A 19,103-nucleotide genomic window follows, 5' to 3' on the forward strand; every position below is an offset into this window, starting at 1 on the left:
AAACATTTCTATCCTCAGGGTACTAGTTGAAAACAATCTATGGTAACTGTTTAACATCATAGTTACCTTCGGCAAGGATACAGATTGACCAAAACACTTCAAAGGAAAAACTAGGGAATGAGATGTTTGAAGGGGCCTTTGAAAAGCTCCAACATATTCCCTGGGAAACCAGAAGGCCAGCGCTGTGCCCAAATTCAGGAAAAATATGAGAAACCAGTCACAAAAGCCACATATTTATTTCATGATGCCCTTTATATGAAATATTCAGAACAGGCATATCTATAGAGACAGAAAGTAGATTAATTTCAGACACAGGCTGAAGGAGAAGAGAAATGGGCAATAATGGATACAGCATCTCTTTTTGCAGTGATGAAAAGATTCTAAAATTAGGTGGTGGTGATAGTTGCACAATTCTGTGAATACATTTTTAAAATATGCAATTATTAGGAATTCTCTGGCAGTCTAGTGATTAGGACTCAGTACTTTCACTGCCATGGCCCAGATTCAATACCTCATTGGAAAACCAAGATCTCACAAGCCAATTGACATGGCAAAAAAAAAAACAACCTGATTTATATATATTAGAGGTCAAATTTTATGGTATGTGAATTATACCTCAAAAAAGATTTTTTCTAAGTGAATGAGAAGTATGATGATTTTTCACCTGATATAGAAGATTTAGGAGCAGGTAAGAGTGGGCTTCCCTGGTGGTGCTAGCAGTAAAGAACCTGCCTGCGGGAGACATAAGAGATACAGGTTCGATCTCTGGGTTGGGAAGATCCCCTGGAGGAGGAAACGGCAACCCACTCCAGTATCTTTGCTTGGAGAATCGCATGGACAGAGGAGCCTAGCGGGGCTACAGTCCATGGGATTGCAAAGAGTCAGACACAACTGAAGTGACTTAGTGCACACACAACAAAAAGCACACTAAGAGAACAAAACATGTTTTCAGCACATTAGCCCACTCTTGTCACTAATTCCTAATTAGAGCTTGTAGGTTATTTTATTTGTGCCGTATTACTGTTAACCCAAATGCTCTTGGTTGGTAAAAGAGTTTTCCCTTTCCTTAAAACTCAATATATCCTTGCTTAAATATTTATAATATATAAGAAGAAAAGATGAAAATAAAAATCTAGAAAAATCCCTTGCTGAAATATAGCATGAAAGATAACTGTGGGCCTTTTACCTTTCTATATTACAACTGATTTTCAAAATGCAACTGATGAAACTCCAAATGTAACAGATGTCACACAAAGCCCATTTCACATTTACAAAGCCCAACTCTGCCGCATAGTGTAACATAGGAGGTATTCTGGTTAAATTTTACAAACTGCAGTATTCTATGCTTTGGTATAATATTAAGGACCCCCAAAACAAAATGTCTTTAGGAAAGGCTATTTCCTGGTACTTTTTCAGGAGTTCTCCCCTTGTTTTTCTACCCAGGATATTGGATAGGACAGAATGTCTAGCCACTGTATTTTTGGACTGAAGTAGACTCAAATAGCTTTTACATATGCCAGAAATTTAAAAGGACTTTTAATTAGAGAATAATTTTTTAAAGGAATAAAAGGAAATTCTTTGCTATGTGTTAATAGAGATGCTGCTGCTGCTGCTGCTAAGTCGCTTCAGTCGTGTCCGACTCTGTGCGACCCCAGAGACGGCAGCCCACCAGGCTCTCCCGTCCCTGGGATTCTCCAGGCAAGAACACTGGAGTGGCTTGCCATTTCCTTCTCCAATGCATGAAAGTGAAAAGTTAAAGGGAAGTCGCTCAGTCATGTCCGACTCTGTGCGACCCCATGGACTGCAGCCCACCAAGCTCCTCCATCCATGGGATTTTCCAGGCAAGAGTGCTGGAGTGGGGTGCCATTGCCTTCTCCGGTTAATAGAGATACACAGCATTAAATGATACTTTAAGTAAAATTGACTAAACAGATACCAAATACAAAAGTGTGATTAGGCATTACCAATAAAAGTAATCAGGTATTAAATTTTTGAAGTGACTGTAGTTTATCTATTTATTCATTGAAAAGATATTTTATTGAGCATGGGCAATAAAGCAGTAAACAAAGCAGATTACTTTCTCTACTCTCCTAGACCTTAAAATTTGCTCAGAAATGCTCCTGCTATTGCAAAGAAAGCAGTGAAATTAAATAAGGAAGCATGATATTCCTGAAAGAACACCGGTCCAGGAGCCCCAAGATCTGAATCCCAATTCCATGGTTACTGACTTGTAAACAAGTGACACTGGATACATCAACTTGACTTCCCTAAGCCTCAATTTCATACCTTGAAAAACGGTGTATATATCTGTCCTGTATACCTTATTAATTATAAGGGCCACAGAGAGATAAACAAGGTCCTATTGTATAGCACAGGGAACTATGTTCAATACCCTTATGGTAAACCATAATAGAAAAGAATATGGAAAAGTATGTATATATATGTATAACTGAATTACTTTGCTGTACAGCAGAAATTAACACATTGTGAATCAATTATACTTCAATAAAATGTTTTAAAAAAAGAACCACAGAGAAAATATTCAAACATGTCCCCAAAACTGTCCAAAGCTTGATACTCACAGGCTAGTGATATTATTGAAATGCATGATAAACTATCAAATCCCTTACAGTAAATAATTTTAGTTAATATAGATAGTCTATTGAGAGTCTTTATTATCAGACAGTACAGCTCAAGGCTAACAGTCAAATACATTAAGAACACAGAATGACACATATTCAAAGGTTTTGACCTTTCTCCAATTAAGCATTTTAATTTCACCTGGATTTCCTTTACATGTCAAATTATGTTCATATTCTCAAGCAATGTTCCAGCCATAGGAAGAGAAAATGAGTCAAACAGACTCCCATCAAACTTCCAAACTGAGCGACAAGGATAAGACCATATGTTTCTTTACTCTTCAGGATATGTTTGTCACCTCAATTTGAATCTTAACAATGATGGAACTTTCAAAATACCAATTACTATCATTGTAACCACATTAACTGGACTGAATTTTTGCTTAAATTACTTCTGTCCTTCTGTTGAAAAACACAGTACTAAGAATAATGAGGTGTTTAAGACATGACCAAAATATTAAAAATTTCAAAATTAAACTCATAAGAAAAATACAATTTACCTGGCATAATTTGGGTTTGCAGTATTACTGTCAGGTAATGAATATGAATCTGTAGGAATCACTGCTGAACACAAAGCATAGGAAACAGTTAACATCTATTGGTACCCCGTAGAATCCAAACATTCTGACTCTTTGGGGTTAGAGAAACAGAATAATCCTGCTTTTCTTCAGATGCTGGCAAACTTATACTGTGATAGCTTAACAGTCAGCTTAATCCTTCCCTTCCTGGCTCAGAATGAAAGTAAATACTCTTTCCTAGACCCAAGATGTGATTCTCCCCTGGAGGTTTTGATGAAAGAGGTAGCAACAAACAGGAACGTGATCAGGGATGAACGGGTTTTGTCAATCACACAACACTGTTTTAGGAGGCAGAAAGTAAAAATCAAGACCATTGCAGAGAAACCTTTTACCAGTGACTGAGCTCTGATTATGATGTATGAGTACTGACTGGGTCATTTCCATACTAATCCACTCCCACTAGCATTCTAGAAGGTTAGGAACTTTCCTGAAAGAACTAGAGAGGGACAGAGTTACATTCCAGAGCATATCACCTGCCACCATCTCAGACCCAACTCCACACTTTCTGTCTTCCCTCTCTCCCTCCCAGCTCTTTTTCTGGAATAACTGACAAATACCTCCGTCTGTCCTCAAATAGAAGTTTTGCACATGCCATTTTCCTCAAGGTATGATTATTCGTCAGTCAATAAGTAAAATAAATGTCACAGCTGAGAAAACAGGGAAACAAGAAAGAACATATAGACACCTGGAAAACGAATGAGGGGATAAGCCTCAAATTCCTCGGCATTCAATTACAGAACCGTGTGCCTGGTATTCTCACTATAAGCATCTCTGTCGCAGACATTTTCACATGTAACTGACTGACTGTATGCCAGTTTTGCAATGAAAGATAAACAAATGGTTGACAATTCGGGGCCTGACAATATGCTTTCAACGAAGTGAAATGTGTTAGCATTTCTTTCAGCTAGAGATGATATTGATAGCTTTACTGAGCTGAGAGATGACAATGATTTGCTTCAAGATGGTTTCTTATTTTGAAACACACTACACTGGAGGAGAGGAGGCTGAGGACCTCAGTGGCGCAGAGTTGAACCCACATTTTCCATAGAACTTCAGAAAGTCTATCAACAAACATGTGACACTATGCCAAGAACATACAACACTGTAGAAGACTTTCACAATGCAATACAGGACTCAGTTACAAATATACATCCTAGGATTTGGAGACTGATGCCTCTCTTAACAAAGGGACAAATTTTAGCAAAAAAGGAAAAGCCCAATGCCAAGTGAAGAGAAATGATCATGCCAAAAAAAAAATAAGTATATAAAAATACTATAAACAGAAGACTTTGAAGACCAGGTACAACTCACAAAATCAGTTATTTGTGCTGTGTCACCATGAATCTACACATATTTCAAACGTATTCAAAATTTTTTTATTTAGCCATGAAATTTTTAAAATTATGTTAATTTGTTTTATTAAATCTTTTTAAATGTCCTTTATTTTTCATTGTTTTATCTTTTATGACAAAATTAACTTATAACCAATTAATTAGGAGGCAGAAATGTTTGTAGCAAAGATGTCTAAGGCAAAGGTGCTGACAGTGAAAATACCTAGAACCATAGAATTGGGCTACCTGCTACAAGGTACCAATAACAAAATAAGTAACTTAATTTACTTATTAACTTAACCATCTCAAAATAAGTAACCTAAAACTTTAAAGCAGAGGCACAAGCATTCAGAGGTGAGAAAATCAACACCATTATACTAATGCAAGCAGCATAGATTTTTATGCTTCAAAAGCATTGAATGGCACTGGTACATTTTTATTTCTTACTTCTGTCCCCTTATCTGGATGGCTGAACTGATGGTATTTCATGTTTAGAAAGAGGACACTCAGCTATGCTTGCCAGATAAGGGAACAGAGCTTTTGCTGTGTGACTAGTAAGGGATTGTGAATTAACAGCATCAGTCGCCATGCTTCAAAAATCTACCTGTGGATTCCACAGATGTTAAAGGGCCCAGGCATTCAACATCTTCAGACTTACTTGTGTTCCTGTGATTCTGGTCTGCTGAGAGAGAAGCATCCATAGTCCAGGCTGGAATGTGTTGGGTGGGATGGGCAGCAGATGTCACAGTGCTCTCGTCGTTATAAGTTGTATTAAGAATAACATCAGACACGTGGACTTTACTATCAGTGACCAAAGGTTCACTCCCATTTGATTTAAAATAGGCCTTTTTTAATGTTCCTGAAAGATCAAAAAAAGATATTTTAAGACATTATTAGAGGTATTTATTAAAAAAAAAAAAACATATTAGGAAAACTCTAGAGCTGCCCTCTTGGGCAAGCAAAGAGAAAGATGATGGCCAGCAAATCCACCCACATCATTGGAACAAGCATAATCTCTTCTACCATAAATCACATAACCCTGTGAGGAGACTATCGCTTCTCAAGAGCTAAAGGTTTAGAAACTAGAGTCTCCACCCAGGTTTCCTAGTGCCCATCTCACCTGAGACTCGCCACAAATAAAACATGGGGAATCTTAGTGTTTCCTTCCTGCTATCACGGTGTTTAAATTTCACACATCATTTTATGCTACTTTGTACCCAGGACACAGCTCTCCATCTCTACCTGCCACAGAGGACAAGAGCGCCAGCATACCTCCAGCCTTCTATTTCTCCACGTTTGACACTAGCTTTCCATGAACTACACTCAGTAGATAGTGAAAATAAGAGGGCTCACCATTTACCAAGACTTACTGAAATCCAAAAAATAACTGCAATTCCAACAAAACTAAAAGAAACTAACTCATCTTTGTCTTTGACCAGAAACTACAAAACATGATGATAAGAAACAGGCATTAAAATAAGATTATCAACTGGTCACTTTCTCAAGGTATTTACTCATGAACAAAACAAAGAGCCCAACCTAAGATTGTTGGGAATCCTTTAGCATTGGCTTTAGGCAGAGAATCTGAAAACTTTGAAAGAGATCATGTATTTTTAACGTAGTCAAAATAGACAACAGAGTGTTTCCAGAATACAGCTCTCTGATTGAGTATACCACTAAAATAAATGAATATGATATTGATCCATTATACAAATACCCAAGGGAGTTTTTTTTTTTTTTTTTCCCCTAAAAGCATTTACAGTGAATGCTCTAACTGGCTCTCACTTTTCTAAACAGCTCATGGACCATTAAAAATAAAAGAAATATAAATAAAATGTTTAATATCAGTCTATGGAAAAAATTTCTCTACATGTGCTTGACACTTGGAAAACATTAACTACAAATCAAAATAGAAAAGCAGCTGTTTTCTAGCTAACTAAGGTCAACAGTTTCATCTGCCAAAGGACTCTAAATAAAACAGTGGAGTATAAAAGCTAAAGCATGACCATGTGGTGCAGGTAACGCTCCCCAAACTGTCTGTGATTACGAGTAAATATTAAATGCAGTAGGTGAAAGAGAAGACTTCATTTAATTGATTCTGATTTTCAAAGTGATTTAGAATTTATCATAAAAATGTATACAATAGACTTGATCACTATAAAATACGTATTACATTCATGCAAAAAATTACTAATTAATTAGATACAATTTTATTTTTAATTTACTAATTTGCTCTGTTCTTTGCTAATTTTGGCATAAAGAGATGTTCTTGCACATGACATGTCATTTCCACTAATGTGGCTGTGATGAATATATAAGGTCTGTAAAGTCAATTTACTTATCGCACTAACCCTATGATCAGTATCCATCTTCGTTAACATACTTTGAACACATGCCAGTTCCTCAGTCATATCCTTGTGTGATGCACTTAAATCGGGTTCCTTATCATGCAAAATACTTCAACAGTTGTTCTTACCATTTTGTTTGTAATGACTGGCCTTATTAATCATCTTTAAGTTTTTCACCTAGCCACAGTATTGACAGTGTTAATAACATGTTTACTCTAAAATATTCTGTAAACACTGACTTGGAGAAGACAATGGTACCCCACTCCAGTACTCTTGCCTGGAAAATCCCATGGACGGAGGAGCCTGGAAGGCTGTAGTCCATGGGGTCGCTAAGAGTCAGACACGACTAAGCGACTTCACTTTCACTTTTCACTTTCATGCATTGGAGAAGGAAATGGCAACCCACTCCAGTGTTCTTGCCTGGAGAATCCCAGGGACGGGGGAGCCTGGTGGGCTGCCGTCTATGGGGTCGCACAGAGTCGGACACGACTGAAGTGACTTAGCAGCAGCAGCAGCAGCAAACACTGACTTTTTCAGGAAACACGACTTGAATAACAACTTTCTAAAGAAAAAAAAAAGGCAGATTCCTGGCTCTTAAACTCTCCACATCAAAGCAAGTTGACAGAAAAAAAAGATAACACATGACATATGATAGTTGCTGCAGCTAATGTCCTTAAACTATATTTTTTAAGAGAAAGACAACAGACAGAGACAACAAACTTAAAGGACCTGTTTTTAAAAGCCTGAACTCACTAGACAATATTTTCAAGCATCTCTGGAAACTGACTCTCAACTCACAGTTGGCCCTCTATTATGCATTTTTTTTCAAAGCACAAAAAATAGAATTCATAAAACTAAACACTCTCAAGCTACACCATGATGAGCTATAAAAATGCTATGAGTTATTAGCCCAGAGTAGAGTGTTCATTCTTCGAGTGTTGCCACATCCTTCTCCACATTCCTATTTTTATAGTGCTGTGGTTAAAAGTATGGGTTCTAAAGCCTGACCACCTGAGTTTAAATCCCATCGCTAGTACACACCAGCCCTGAAACTCTGGGCAAAGTCTCAACTGACGCAAAATAAGGAAAGTAAAAGCATCTCTCCTCAGTGGGCTGTATTCGTCAATACACACATAAACACTTGGAACAGTTCCTGGCACATAGTAAGTTCTCAGTAACTGTTAGTCATTACTGCACAGTAATAGTAATAGAAGTAAAATAGTCTTTTTTAGGGCTTTAAACGAAAGTTGCTCAGTCGAGTCCAGCTCTTTGCGACTCCATGGACTATACAGTCCATGCAATTCTCTAGGCCAGGATACTGGAGTGGGTAAGCCTTGCCTTTAGGGGATCTTCCCAACCTAGGGATCAAACCCAGGTCTCTTACATTGCAGGCAGATTCTTTACCAACTGAGCCACAAGGGAATCCCAAGCATACTGGAGTGGCTAGCCTATCCCTTCTCCAGCAGATCTTCCCAACCCAGGAATCGAATCAGAGACTCCTGCATTGCAGGCGGATTCCTTACCAACTGACAAATTAGGGAAGCCCCCTTAGGGCTATAAGGTACTTATAAATAAATGCCAATTTCCTTTTGCTCTAAATGTATCCCAGCATAATAAAATGACTAAGGAAATTTTCAAAAGTTAATCACTTAACCCTATTTTAGAATAAAATAACTGTGGCCCTTTCATGCTAAGTTATTAATAGAAGGCCACACTGTATCAGGGTTGTATGTTCCAAAAGTGTTTCAGCTATAACACAGTTCTATTTAACAATGTTTAGGAGCATTCAGATGCTCAGTCATGTCCGAATCTTTGCAACCCCCATGGACTATAGCCTGCCATACTCCTCTGTCCATGGCAAGAATAGGGGAGTGGGTTGCCATTTCCTCCTCCAGGGGATCTTTAGGACTCAGGGATCAAACCTGCATTTCCTGCACTGACAGTGGATTCTTTACCACTAAGCCACCTGGGAAGCACAATGTTTAAGAAATGGTCTGCAATTCCAATAATAAAAACCAAGCGTTACTGATCACTTATCAATACATCTAGCAGACTGAGCACTGGCAGCCAAAATGATGCTCCCCCAGAGATGTCCACATCCCAAGTCTCAGAGCCTGGGCATAGGTTACTTCACACTCCTTACATGGCAAAAGGGGTTGCAAATGTAAGTTATGGAGTCTGAGATGGAGAAATCATCCTAGACTATCTAGGTGAACCCAAGGTACTCACTGGGTCCTTATAAACAGAAGAAGGTAAGAAAGCGCATGTCAGAGCTATAACAATGTGATAAAGACTCAATGAGCCATTGCTCATTTTGAAGATGGCAAGGGGGCCACAAACCAAGGAATGTAGGAAGACGCTAGAAGCTGGAAAAGGCAGAAAACAGACTGGTCCCCAGAGTCACCTACCAACACCTTAATTTTAATCCCATGAGGCCTATTTTATACTTCTGACCTCTATAACTCTAAGCTACTACATTTGTGTTATTTTAAGCTTCATTACAACATTAATATTACAGCAGCAATACAAAACTAATACAGGCACTAGACTAAGTATCTTTACTAGTTAGACTTCCAACAATCCTATGATACAGATGCTATAATTAACCCTTCTTGATGAAGTTTCAGAGAGAAGAAAACTGAAGCTTACATTAACTTAGCCCAAGAATTGAGTTGGGATAAGATATATACCCATACTCAGAGAGTCACACATGCTTTTCACTTTGGACAAGGTATACAAGTTAAAAAACTCATCCATCATAAGCATGTAAGAAATTTATCTTCCTATGAGTTTGAAATAAACTCCTTATCCTTATATCTCTTATTGTTCAGTCACCCAGTCATGTCCAACTCTTTGTGACCCCATGGACTGCAGCATGCCAGGCTTCCCTGTCTATCATCTCCCCGAGTTTTCTCAAACTCATCTCCATTGTGTTGGTGATGCCATCCAACCGTCTCATCCTCTGCTGTCCCTTTCTCCTCCTGCCTTCAATCTTTCCCAGCATCAGGGTCTTTTCCAAAGACCCAGCTCTTCATATCAAGTGGTCAAAGTATTAGAGCTTCAGCTTTAACATTTCTAGTCATGTGGTAATATCTTTATGGCTCAGCAGTAAAGAATCTGCCTGCCAATGCAGGAGATGCAGGCTTGATCCCTGGATTGGGAAGATCCCCTGGAGGAGGAGACAACCCACTCTAGTATTCTTGCCTGGGAAATCCTATAGACAGAGGAGCCTGGTGGGCTACAGTCCACGGGGTCTCTAGGAGTCAGACAGGACCTAAGGACTGAGTACAAGCATGCATCTTCTATGTTCTAGGAGCGATGTATTTACTCTCTGCTGAGAGCAAGTCACAAAATTGAGTTAGAGGTTTTCATCAAGATGTTTACAGATTAGCTGAGAGAGACATGTATGTATGTAAAAATACAGACCATGAAACAAATGCTTTGAGAATGATATGCATATGACAATCTGTTGACAAAAATTAGAGAAGAAGCTGAGATTCCATTAGAGAAGAAGCTGAGATTCCATTAGAGAAAATTAGGAAAGATTTCTTAGGGGATAATGATCCTCCATGTGAATCTTAAAAGATAATTAGGGTATTTTCTAGGTTTGAGCCAAGCATTTATGGGGAAACAATTTCCTGCATTAAGGAATAGAGAACTTTTTAGATAGAGCAAGGGGATATGCAAAAGCTGAGCAGCAAGTAACTAAACACGGCTAGCACACAGGGAGCTGACAAGAGCAAAGGAAGTGGAGCCAGACTGTGAAGGGTATTCCTGTTAAAGCTTTGGAGTTATCTTGTCATGATAGAGAACTTCTGAAGGGTCTTAAATGGGGTAGAATGTTAAAATGACCACTCAGACAACAGTGATGCTTGAAAGGGGCTAAGTCTAGCAGACAGTTAGAAGGCTACTGCAATAGTCCAAGGGAAAAAAGATGGACTGAGCCAAGGCAAAAGCAGTGAGAGCAAGGGGAACATTTGAGAGAGAACTTTCAGAGGCATAATTATAAGAACTTAACAAAAAGTATCAGAGGTCCCTTAAATGTTTCCAGTTTGAGTTATGGGTAAAGATATTTACCGAGGTGGGATGACTGTCATTTGAGTTATTCATCAAATATTTCCAACTCTCTCCCATTCTACTAGGACACATGCTGGTTTACATTCTCTGCCCTCATTCTCTGTCTCTTGACATCTTTGACGCTGATCAAAGTGTACAGACTTCCAGTTATAAGATGAGTATATTCTGGGGGTTTAATGTACTGCATTGTGATTTAGTTAATGATGCCACATTACATACTTTTAAAAAAGAACCTCTAGGGCTCTTTTTCTTTCTCTCTGACACAATAACCACAAGGTTCAAGATGATGGCTAGTCCATCAATTTAGTCCCTGAGTGACCTGAATGAGCACAGCCCCCCTGCCATCTTGTAAAGCACGTGCTGCAAATGAGAAACTTACTTTCAGTGTTGTTAAACCACTAATATATTATGATTATTTTTGTTACACAGCATAGCATAGCCTGCCCTGACTGATACAATAGATAATAGAGAATGAAAAATAGACATTTTAGAAGTTTCCTTTTGTTATTGTAATTATTATGAATACATTGAGTATAAAATGCGATGAAACACACAAGGGGAAAGAAATCTAAATCCAAAGCAATCTAAACATTTCTTCCAGAAGGTCTTACCAGACTTCCCCACAAGTGTGCATCTTCTTTGTGTTCCCTGATCACACTGCCTATATCACTAACACACTCAAGTGAAATTGGCTGTTTCTTGTCTGCCTCTTCCAAGTTAAGAAGGTATAGTATTCATGACTGCATTTCAAGCACACAGTAGAATGCTTGGCACCAGTGTAGGCCTCAATAAACACTTGCTGAATGCATGAATGATGAAAGAAGTCATGGGAGAGCACAATACTGTCTAGAGAAGTATGGGTTAGCACCCATACTAGTGAGAAGAGAGCTAAGGTAGACACTCCCAAATTTACTGGCTAGGTACAGAAAGGTGGTGCTAGTGGTAAAGAACCCTTCTGCCAATGCAGGAGACATAAGAGATGAGGGTTCGATCCCTAGGTTGGGAATAACCCAGTATTCTTGCCTGGAGCATCCTACTGACAGAGGAGCCTGGTGGGCTACAGGTCGCAAAGATTTGGACATGACTGAAGCGACTTAGCACATAGAGAAAGACGAGCTTAAGGACACAGAGAAAGACCAGACAGAAATAGAACGAAAATTAGAAATGATAATATCCAGGCAAAGCAGAAGAGCATTTCAAGAAGAAAGGAGTAGTCAAAGCTGAGCATGCTCATTGTGACCAAATATAAACAAACACAGAGGGAAAGCAGAGGCTCTCCAAAATCTTGTTCAAACACACACAGGTTCCAAATGCTGCTCTTCAATGAAAGGACATTGGGGCCCTGGGGCAGAACAGATATAGTAGTATGAAAAGAAGAGAAAGAAGAAAAGATCAGATTACAGTGGATTAAGGACTGGATGAAGCACAGAAATGACCTAGGAAGCTTGTTTGAAAGTAGATTTGGCAGGTCTGGAGAGGGGCCCAGGATTCCAGATTTTGCATTTCATACAAACTCCCAAGTGATGCTGATGCTGCTGGTCCACTGACTACACTTTGAATACAAGACTTTAGACGGCCTTTTCCAAAACATCACACATTATGCATAACCTCAGACCCGAGGAATTAAAGAAAAAATATTCTCAAGTTTGAGAACTGCATAGAAAAATCTTAAGGTTCTGGTGGAAAAAAAACTAAGGATCTGAGAGGTTTGCCCTTTTAAAATGATATTCAAAACCCAACATTGTACGTTACGAAGTTCAGATTCTCATCATTCCAAATTCTTATAAAAGCCACAGCTGCTAAGAAATTTGGTAAGAGAAAAGCTATATTTAAATCCAATGATCTCTAGCTCATCTAGAAGTTTTGAAGAGGAAAGTCACTTGAATTCAAGAAAAACAGACTACTTATATTTCCTATACTTCCATGATAATTTCTTTCTTCTTCACTGAGTGACAAAAATTAAAAAATTAATAGGCCCCACATAGGTTTTTTGTAGTTTTGAGAAAACTAGGATGGTAACCTTAGGCTATTCTTCATAAGCGTAAGGCTGGAACAGTTTGTTTTAGATGTGGATGAATGGATAAAACTTTGAAACCAAGTCTTCAGCTATTAGCAAGAAAAAGTTAAGAGCATTTTAAAGAGATTTTTTTTTGGACTTTAATTTTAGTGAAATAAATTGAGATGAATAAATTTTGCAAAAATCAGTGTAGATCATATTCTAAAGCACCACATTTGCAGGACTCTTGCAATAACTGTATTTCTTCTCCCTGTCACATACTCTACCCACTTCAACCCTTTCTCCAGACAAGTGTTAAAGGGACTTTTTAACAGCCCCAACCAGATCAATTATTCCACTCCCCTACTCCAATATCCCCATGGTTGAGGTCATGGGTAAAGCGCTCCCCCATCAACGAAGGCTTCTCAGGCTGGGTTCATACCCTGTCTCAAAGAAACTGTCTCTTCCCACATAGGAGCTACCTCTGTGATAATTAATCAATTATGTGATCATTTTCTATGTGCCCCTCCCTCACTGAACTGGGAGCCCCATGGAGGAAGCTTGATTTAGGGCTGTGCCCAAGACCCATAGGTTATCACTTTGCATTTAGCAAAAGTGAACGTTGCTCAGCCGTGTCCAACTCTTTGCAACCCCGTGGACTATTCAGTCCATGGAATTCTCCAGGCCAGAATATTGGAGTGGGCACCCTTCTCCAGAGGATCTCCCCAAACCAGGGATCGAACCCACGTCACCCACACAGCAGGAGGATTTTTTACTGGCTGAGTCACCGGGGAAGCCTGCTTTGCACTTAACAGTCACTCAATAAATGCCTGTTCAAGGAATGAATGGTATCAGATTATACCTACAATTTTATGCTTGTTCAATGTCACTCAACATGTCAATATAATTTTACTTAAAGTGTTGCATATGTGATATGTTGCTATATGATTTATAAATAATTTGTTAGGCATTGGTTCAAGCTCTGATAAAGCATCTCATGGCACAGGCTGACTCCTGCGGTCATGTGATGGCAGCACAGCCCACTGCCAGTTCAAGCTCTTATACGAGGAATGAAAGTAGCTCTCAGGCATAAGCAGAAGAGTCAAGTGAAACTTGGCATCATATCACAAATCCAACAGTCTACCAACTTTATTTCTTCCTAGTTACTTTATTGGCAATTAAACTATACTATGGCAATGGCTTGCTTATAGGGTTATGGGGTTATGGAATATGAGATTACTAAAATGATGGCCATAATACACAGACTTCAGTTCTTATAGAGTTAAAATGAGATAAGAACAATTTTGGCCAATTTTTGAGTGTTGTTCAGTCACACAGTCATGTCTGACTCTTTGCCACCCCATGGACTGCAGCACACCAGGCTTCCCTGTCCATCACCATCTCCCAGAGCTTGCTCAAACTCATGTCCATTGAGTCAGTAATGCCATCCAACTATCTCATTCTCTGTCGTCCCCTTCTCCTCCTGCTGTCAATTTTTCCCAGCATCAGGGTCTTTTCTAATCCATTGACTCTTTGCATCAGGTGACCAAAGTATTGGAGTTTCAGCTTCAGCATCAGTCCTTCCAATGAATATTCAGGATAGATTTCCTTTAGGATGGACTGGTTGGATCTCCTTGCAGTCCAAGGGACTCTCAAGAGTCTTCTCCAACACCACAGCTCAAAAGCATCATTCTTTGGCACTCATCCTTCTTTTTGGTCCAACTCTCACATCTATACATGACTACTGGAAAAACCATAGCTTTGATTAAACAGAACTTTGTTGGCAAAGTAACGTCTCAGCTTTTTAATATGCTGTCTAGGTTTGTTCATAGCTTTTCTTCCAAGGAGCAAGCATCTTTTAATTTCATGGCTGTAGTCACCATCTGCAGTGATTTTGGAGCCCAAGAAAATAAACTCAGCCACTGTTTCCATTGTTTACCTATCTACTGGCCATGAAGTGATGGGACCGGATGCCATGATCTTAGTTGTCTGAATGTTGAGCTTTAAGCCAACTTTTTCACTCTCCTCTTTCACTTTTATCAAGAGGCTTTTTAGTTCCTCTTCACTTTCTGCCATAAGTGTGGTGTCATTTGCATATCTGAGGTTATTGATATTTCTCCCAGCAATCTTGATTCCAGTTTGTGCTTCATCCAGCCCAGTGTTTCTCATGATGTACTCTGCATATAAGTTAAATAAGCAGGGTGACAATATACAGCCTTGACGTACTCCTTTTCCTATTTGGAACCACTCTGTTGTTCCACGTCCAGTTCTAACTGTTGCATCCTGACCTGCATACAGGTTTCTCAAGAGGCAGGTCAGGTGGTTTTGTATTCCCATCTCTTCCAGAATTTTCCACAGTTTATTGTGATCCACACAATCAAAGGCTTTGGCATAGTCAATAAAGCAGAAATAGATGTATTTTGGAACTCTCTTTCTTTTTCCATGATCCAGCGGATGTTGGCCATTTGATCTCTGGTTCCTCTGCCTTTTCTAAAACCAGCTTGAACATCTGGAAGTTCACAGTTTACGTATTGTTGAAGCCTGGCTTGGAGAATTTTGAGCATTACTTTACTAGCGTGTGAGATGAGTGCAATTGTGTGGTAGTTTGAGCATTCTTTGGCATTGCCTTTCTTTGGGATTGGAATGAAAACTGACCTTTTCCAGTCCAAACTAGAATAAATTAAACTGAACAAAACCTTTGTAGCTCCAACTTCAGTTTAAGGGTTGAGGAGAGAAACAATTTGCTATTGCTCTTTTCCATAGCCTGCTGCAGAAATAATTATTCAGAAAGTCTAACTCTCTTATCTTCAGAAATCTCTTTGCCATCTTGACTTTATGCATGCCAGAAGCCCAAACAGACAAAATTAGAGAGGCACAATGCATCTGTGTTTGTAAGCACAAGGCTTTTACTATCTTTTCCTAGTCAATAATCCTCTCACTATCATCTCTTCACCTTTTGAAGCCAAAGCTCCTGCTATTTGTACACGGCATTCCAGCATCTCTTAGAGACCCAGAAATAACTGCAAAACTTTGAAAGAGCACAAATTATAAACTCAAATCAAACAGAACATTCTTAAAAGTAAGCAGAATCTAGTGAGGTTTTTTTAAACAGAGATATAAGATGATTTTATTGCTCACTACAACAGTAAATATCTCAGTTATAAAACAGGAAATGTTTATCTGGGCAGAGATTACTTAATGTATCTACATGAAATCATCTGGTTCAGAACATATGAAAAGAATGCTTTTGAAGACAGTGCCAGAAAACACCCACTTTCTAAAAGTTACCTACATAACAGCCAAAATAGTACTAAGAAATGGTTTCAAATTGGTCAGTTTCCTAATTTCATACTGCTGCTGCTGCTGCTGCTGCTGCTGCTGCTGCTGCTAAGTGGCTTCAGTCGTGTCCAACTCTGTGCGACACCACAGACACCAGCCCACCAGGCTCCCCCATCCATGGGATTCTCCAGGCAAGAACAATGGAGTGGGTTGCCATTTCCTTCTCCAATGCATGAAAGTGAAAAGTGAAAGTGAAGTCGCTCAGTTGTGCCCAACTCTTAGCGACCCCATGGACTGGAGCCTACCAGCCTCCTCCATCCATGGGATTTTCCAGGCAAGAGTACTGGAGTGGGGTGCCATTGCCTTCTCTGGTTATGACAATGAGAGCATTCCAAATGACAGATGTATGACCAAGGGAGCCTCTACCAGACAGATTCTCCCAGATGTAACAACTACAAACTCTGGACAAAATATAAAAAAGCAACTACTGGAAGGCACAGGAAAGGAAACAGAAGCAGGCCAAGGCTGGAGGGGAGGGAGTCCTGGCAGAAGAGAGGGGCACAGGTCAGTTTCAGGGTTTGTCCTGCCTCTAGCCCAGAGCAGACCACAGCGGGCACAATGTGGGGCAGGGCGACTGAAACTCCAACAGAAACCTGCGGTTTTCCTGCCCTCTTCTTACTTGTCACCCTGTGACCTCTGACCATCTCTGCCCTAGGCTTCTATGAAACCCAGCATCTCTGGGATCCTTTCCTTCTTGTCCAACAACTTGGGTATCTCTTGATCCTTCCTCTTTTCTCATCTCCCCTGAACACCAGCATCCCCCAAGGCTTTGTCCTCAGCTTTGAATCAGAGCACTTTCTCCTCAGTTCATCTACCCCTGCTACTTCCACTGAGACTCCCACTTTCACAGATACAGGCAGGCTAGGCTCCCTTCTCAGCTTCCCTTCCTGATGGTTCCAGCTTCCAACCAGTCACAGCAGGATGAGAGTTAAATTCTAAAGTGTACAGAAGCCAAAAAATCACACAGACTCACAATTTTCCTTGAAATTTTCTTAGGAAGGAAGAAATTCTTACAGTCCATTTCTTGGCCCAGCCTGCACTGTTGAATTTGCTCATGATAAACGCATTTAAACTATGGTTCTACTGTATTTAGTTGTCCCATAAAAATCTCCAACTTAACATGTCCTAACTGAACCTCCAGCCTGACCTCCATCTACCTGCATCTCACTCCTCTGCTTTTTCTTGCCATGTTAACAGATGGCACCAAAGCCAACCTGGTTGCCCAAGCTAGAAATCCGAGAGTCAACCTTGACTCCTCTTTCTCCTTCATGCCAAAATCCTAAGCAGTTTGATTTCCATTGATTTTCACGCACCAAATGCTTTAATTCAAGCTCTTGCTATCTTTTACTCAGATGATAGCCAGTCACCAAATTGATCTCCCTGCCTTCCTTTCTTTCTACCGTCAATTCCCTATAATGTATCCAGGTCTTTTGTCTTTTATAAATGCAAAAGCAATCAGATTTCTCCTTGCCCAGAAAGATCCTCCAGTAGTAAACCATCCAGAGCAGCAGAAACCACTCTTACAAATCATACTAATGTTAATTTTAACTTCATTTTTCTTTAATAATGGCATCACTCACCAACAAAGGAGAGCAGGATCACCAGCAAGACAATGAGAGCACAGATACATGGAATCAGGACCAGCAAGAGGAAACGAAGAATATTCACAGTGGTCAGCTTCCGAGAGCAGCCACCACCCATGTTATCATCATCAGCTCCCAAGACCTAAAGTAGAAGATGAAAATGAAACATGGTTTTAATATTGCAAAGCAATTCAATATACCGCATGACATTTTAGAGGACAGCTGTCCATTTAGAGCAGTAGCATGCCTAAATTTTCCTCTGTGTACTACATAGCATGAAATGAGTTTAGTCACCAAATCCCTCTAATAAATAAACAAATAACTGTACAAACCATATTCAGGACAGAGCAAACCATCTATTTCTGAAATGTATATTTCAGGAGTATATGGACTTACAACCATATTCCATCTTAAATTTGTTTAAACTTATCTGCTAATTTGATATTATTCCACAGAAGAACTCACCTTGACCTAGAGCTCTAAGCAAACTGCCTAATGCAGTGATTAAATACTGGTGAGTACTGTGGACAAGGCATCATCCAGATTTCATTCTTGTTTGTCTCCTTAGTCCTAACCCAAATGTGAATGAGTCTGGATAAAATCAAGCTTTTAACCATTAATAATTTAGCAAGATTGAATATTACTTACTATGTATTAAGTGGCAGGCTCAGTAATGAAAGACAGCCTGTTCTGCTGGCCACTGACAATCTCTCTGCTGTCCACACCACCCCTTCAGCCCATCCATGTGAGAGAGAATGATGAGGTACAACAGTGATGATTCAGGTTGGAATTCTTATCTTCAAACTTTAAATTTTCCTAGCTCAATCTCTTGTCAGAAACAATGTCTGGAAATTCATGTATGTTACATCCACTGTTCCCACAGCCAAAGCTGTTTTCAAGGATGCAGCCTTGAGTGAGCAATGTGCTGCTGAGACCATCCAGATGGTACACATGACTGAATCCCATTATATGATTCTGGCAGGTGTGGGGATCTAATGACCTTGTAGTCACCCAAGACAAACCTTGCAAGTAAGTTACCTTGGTTATTAAAACTGCCACCTAGTAATCTGGAATGATCTACCTCTTTCTTCAGTCTCTCCTTGTCCTCCGTATATGGGGGCCAGTTTCAGATTTCACTCAACGTGAATTAACAGAATGCACAATATAATATCTTTATAACACACTGATTATAACAGTGATGGGTGGTATCCT

At 39.5% G+C, this 19,103-nt stretch overlaps 1 protein-coding gene across 3 annotated transcripts in view; it reads right to left on the reverse strand.

The window, feature by feature from the left end:
• The window catches only part of CORIN (corin, serine peptidase), a 300,354-nt gene that overhangs the window by 231,030 nt on the left and 50,221 nt on the right, over positions 1–19,103 (reverse strand). For all 3 annotated transcript variants that reach the window (XM_061420084.1, XM_061420083.1, XM_061420082.1), the window contains exons 2-3: positions 17,889–18,033; positions 5,207–5,407 (exon numbers count right to left, since the gene is read on the reverse strand). In XM_061420084.1, the coding sequence (XP_061276068.1) occupies positions 5,207–5,407; positions 17,889–18,033 (346 nt within the window). The remainder of the gene's footprint in view (positions 1–5,206; positions 5,408–17,888; positions 18,034–19,103) is intronic.

The sequence above is a fragment of the Bos javanicus genome, chromosome 6 (genome assembly GCF_032452875.1).
Source record: "Bos javanicus breed banteng chromosome 6, ARS-OSU_banteng_1.0, whole genome shotgun sequence".
Taxonomy (NCBI): Eukaryota; Metazoa; Chordata; class Mammalia; order Artiodactyla; family Bovidae; genus Bos; species Bos javanicus.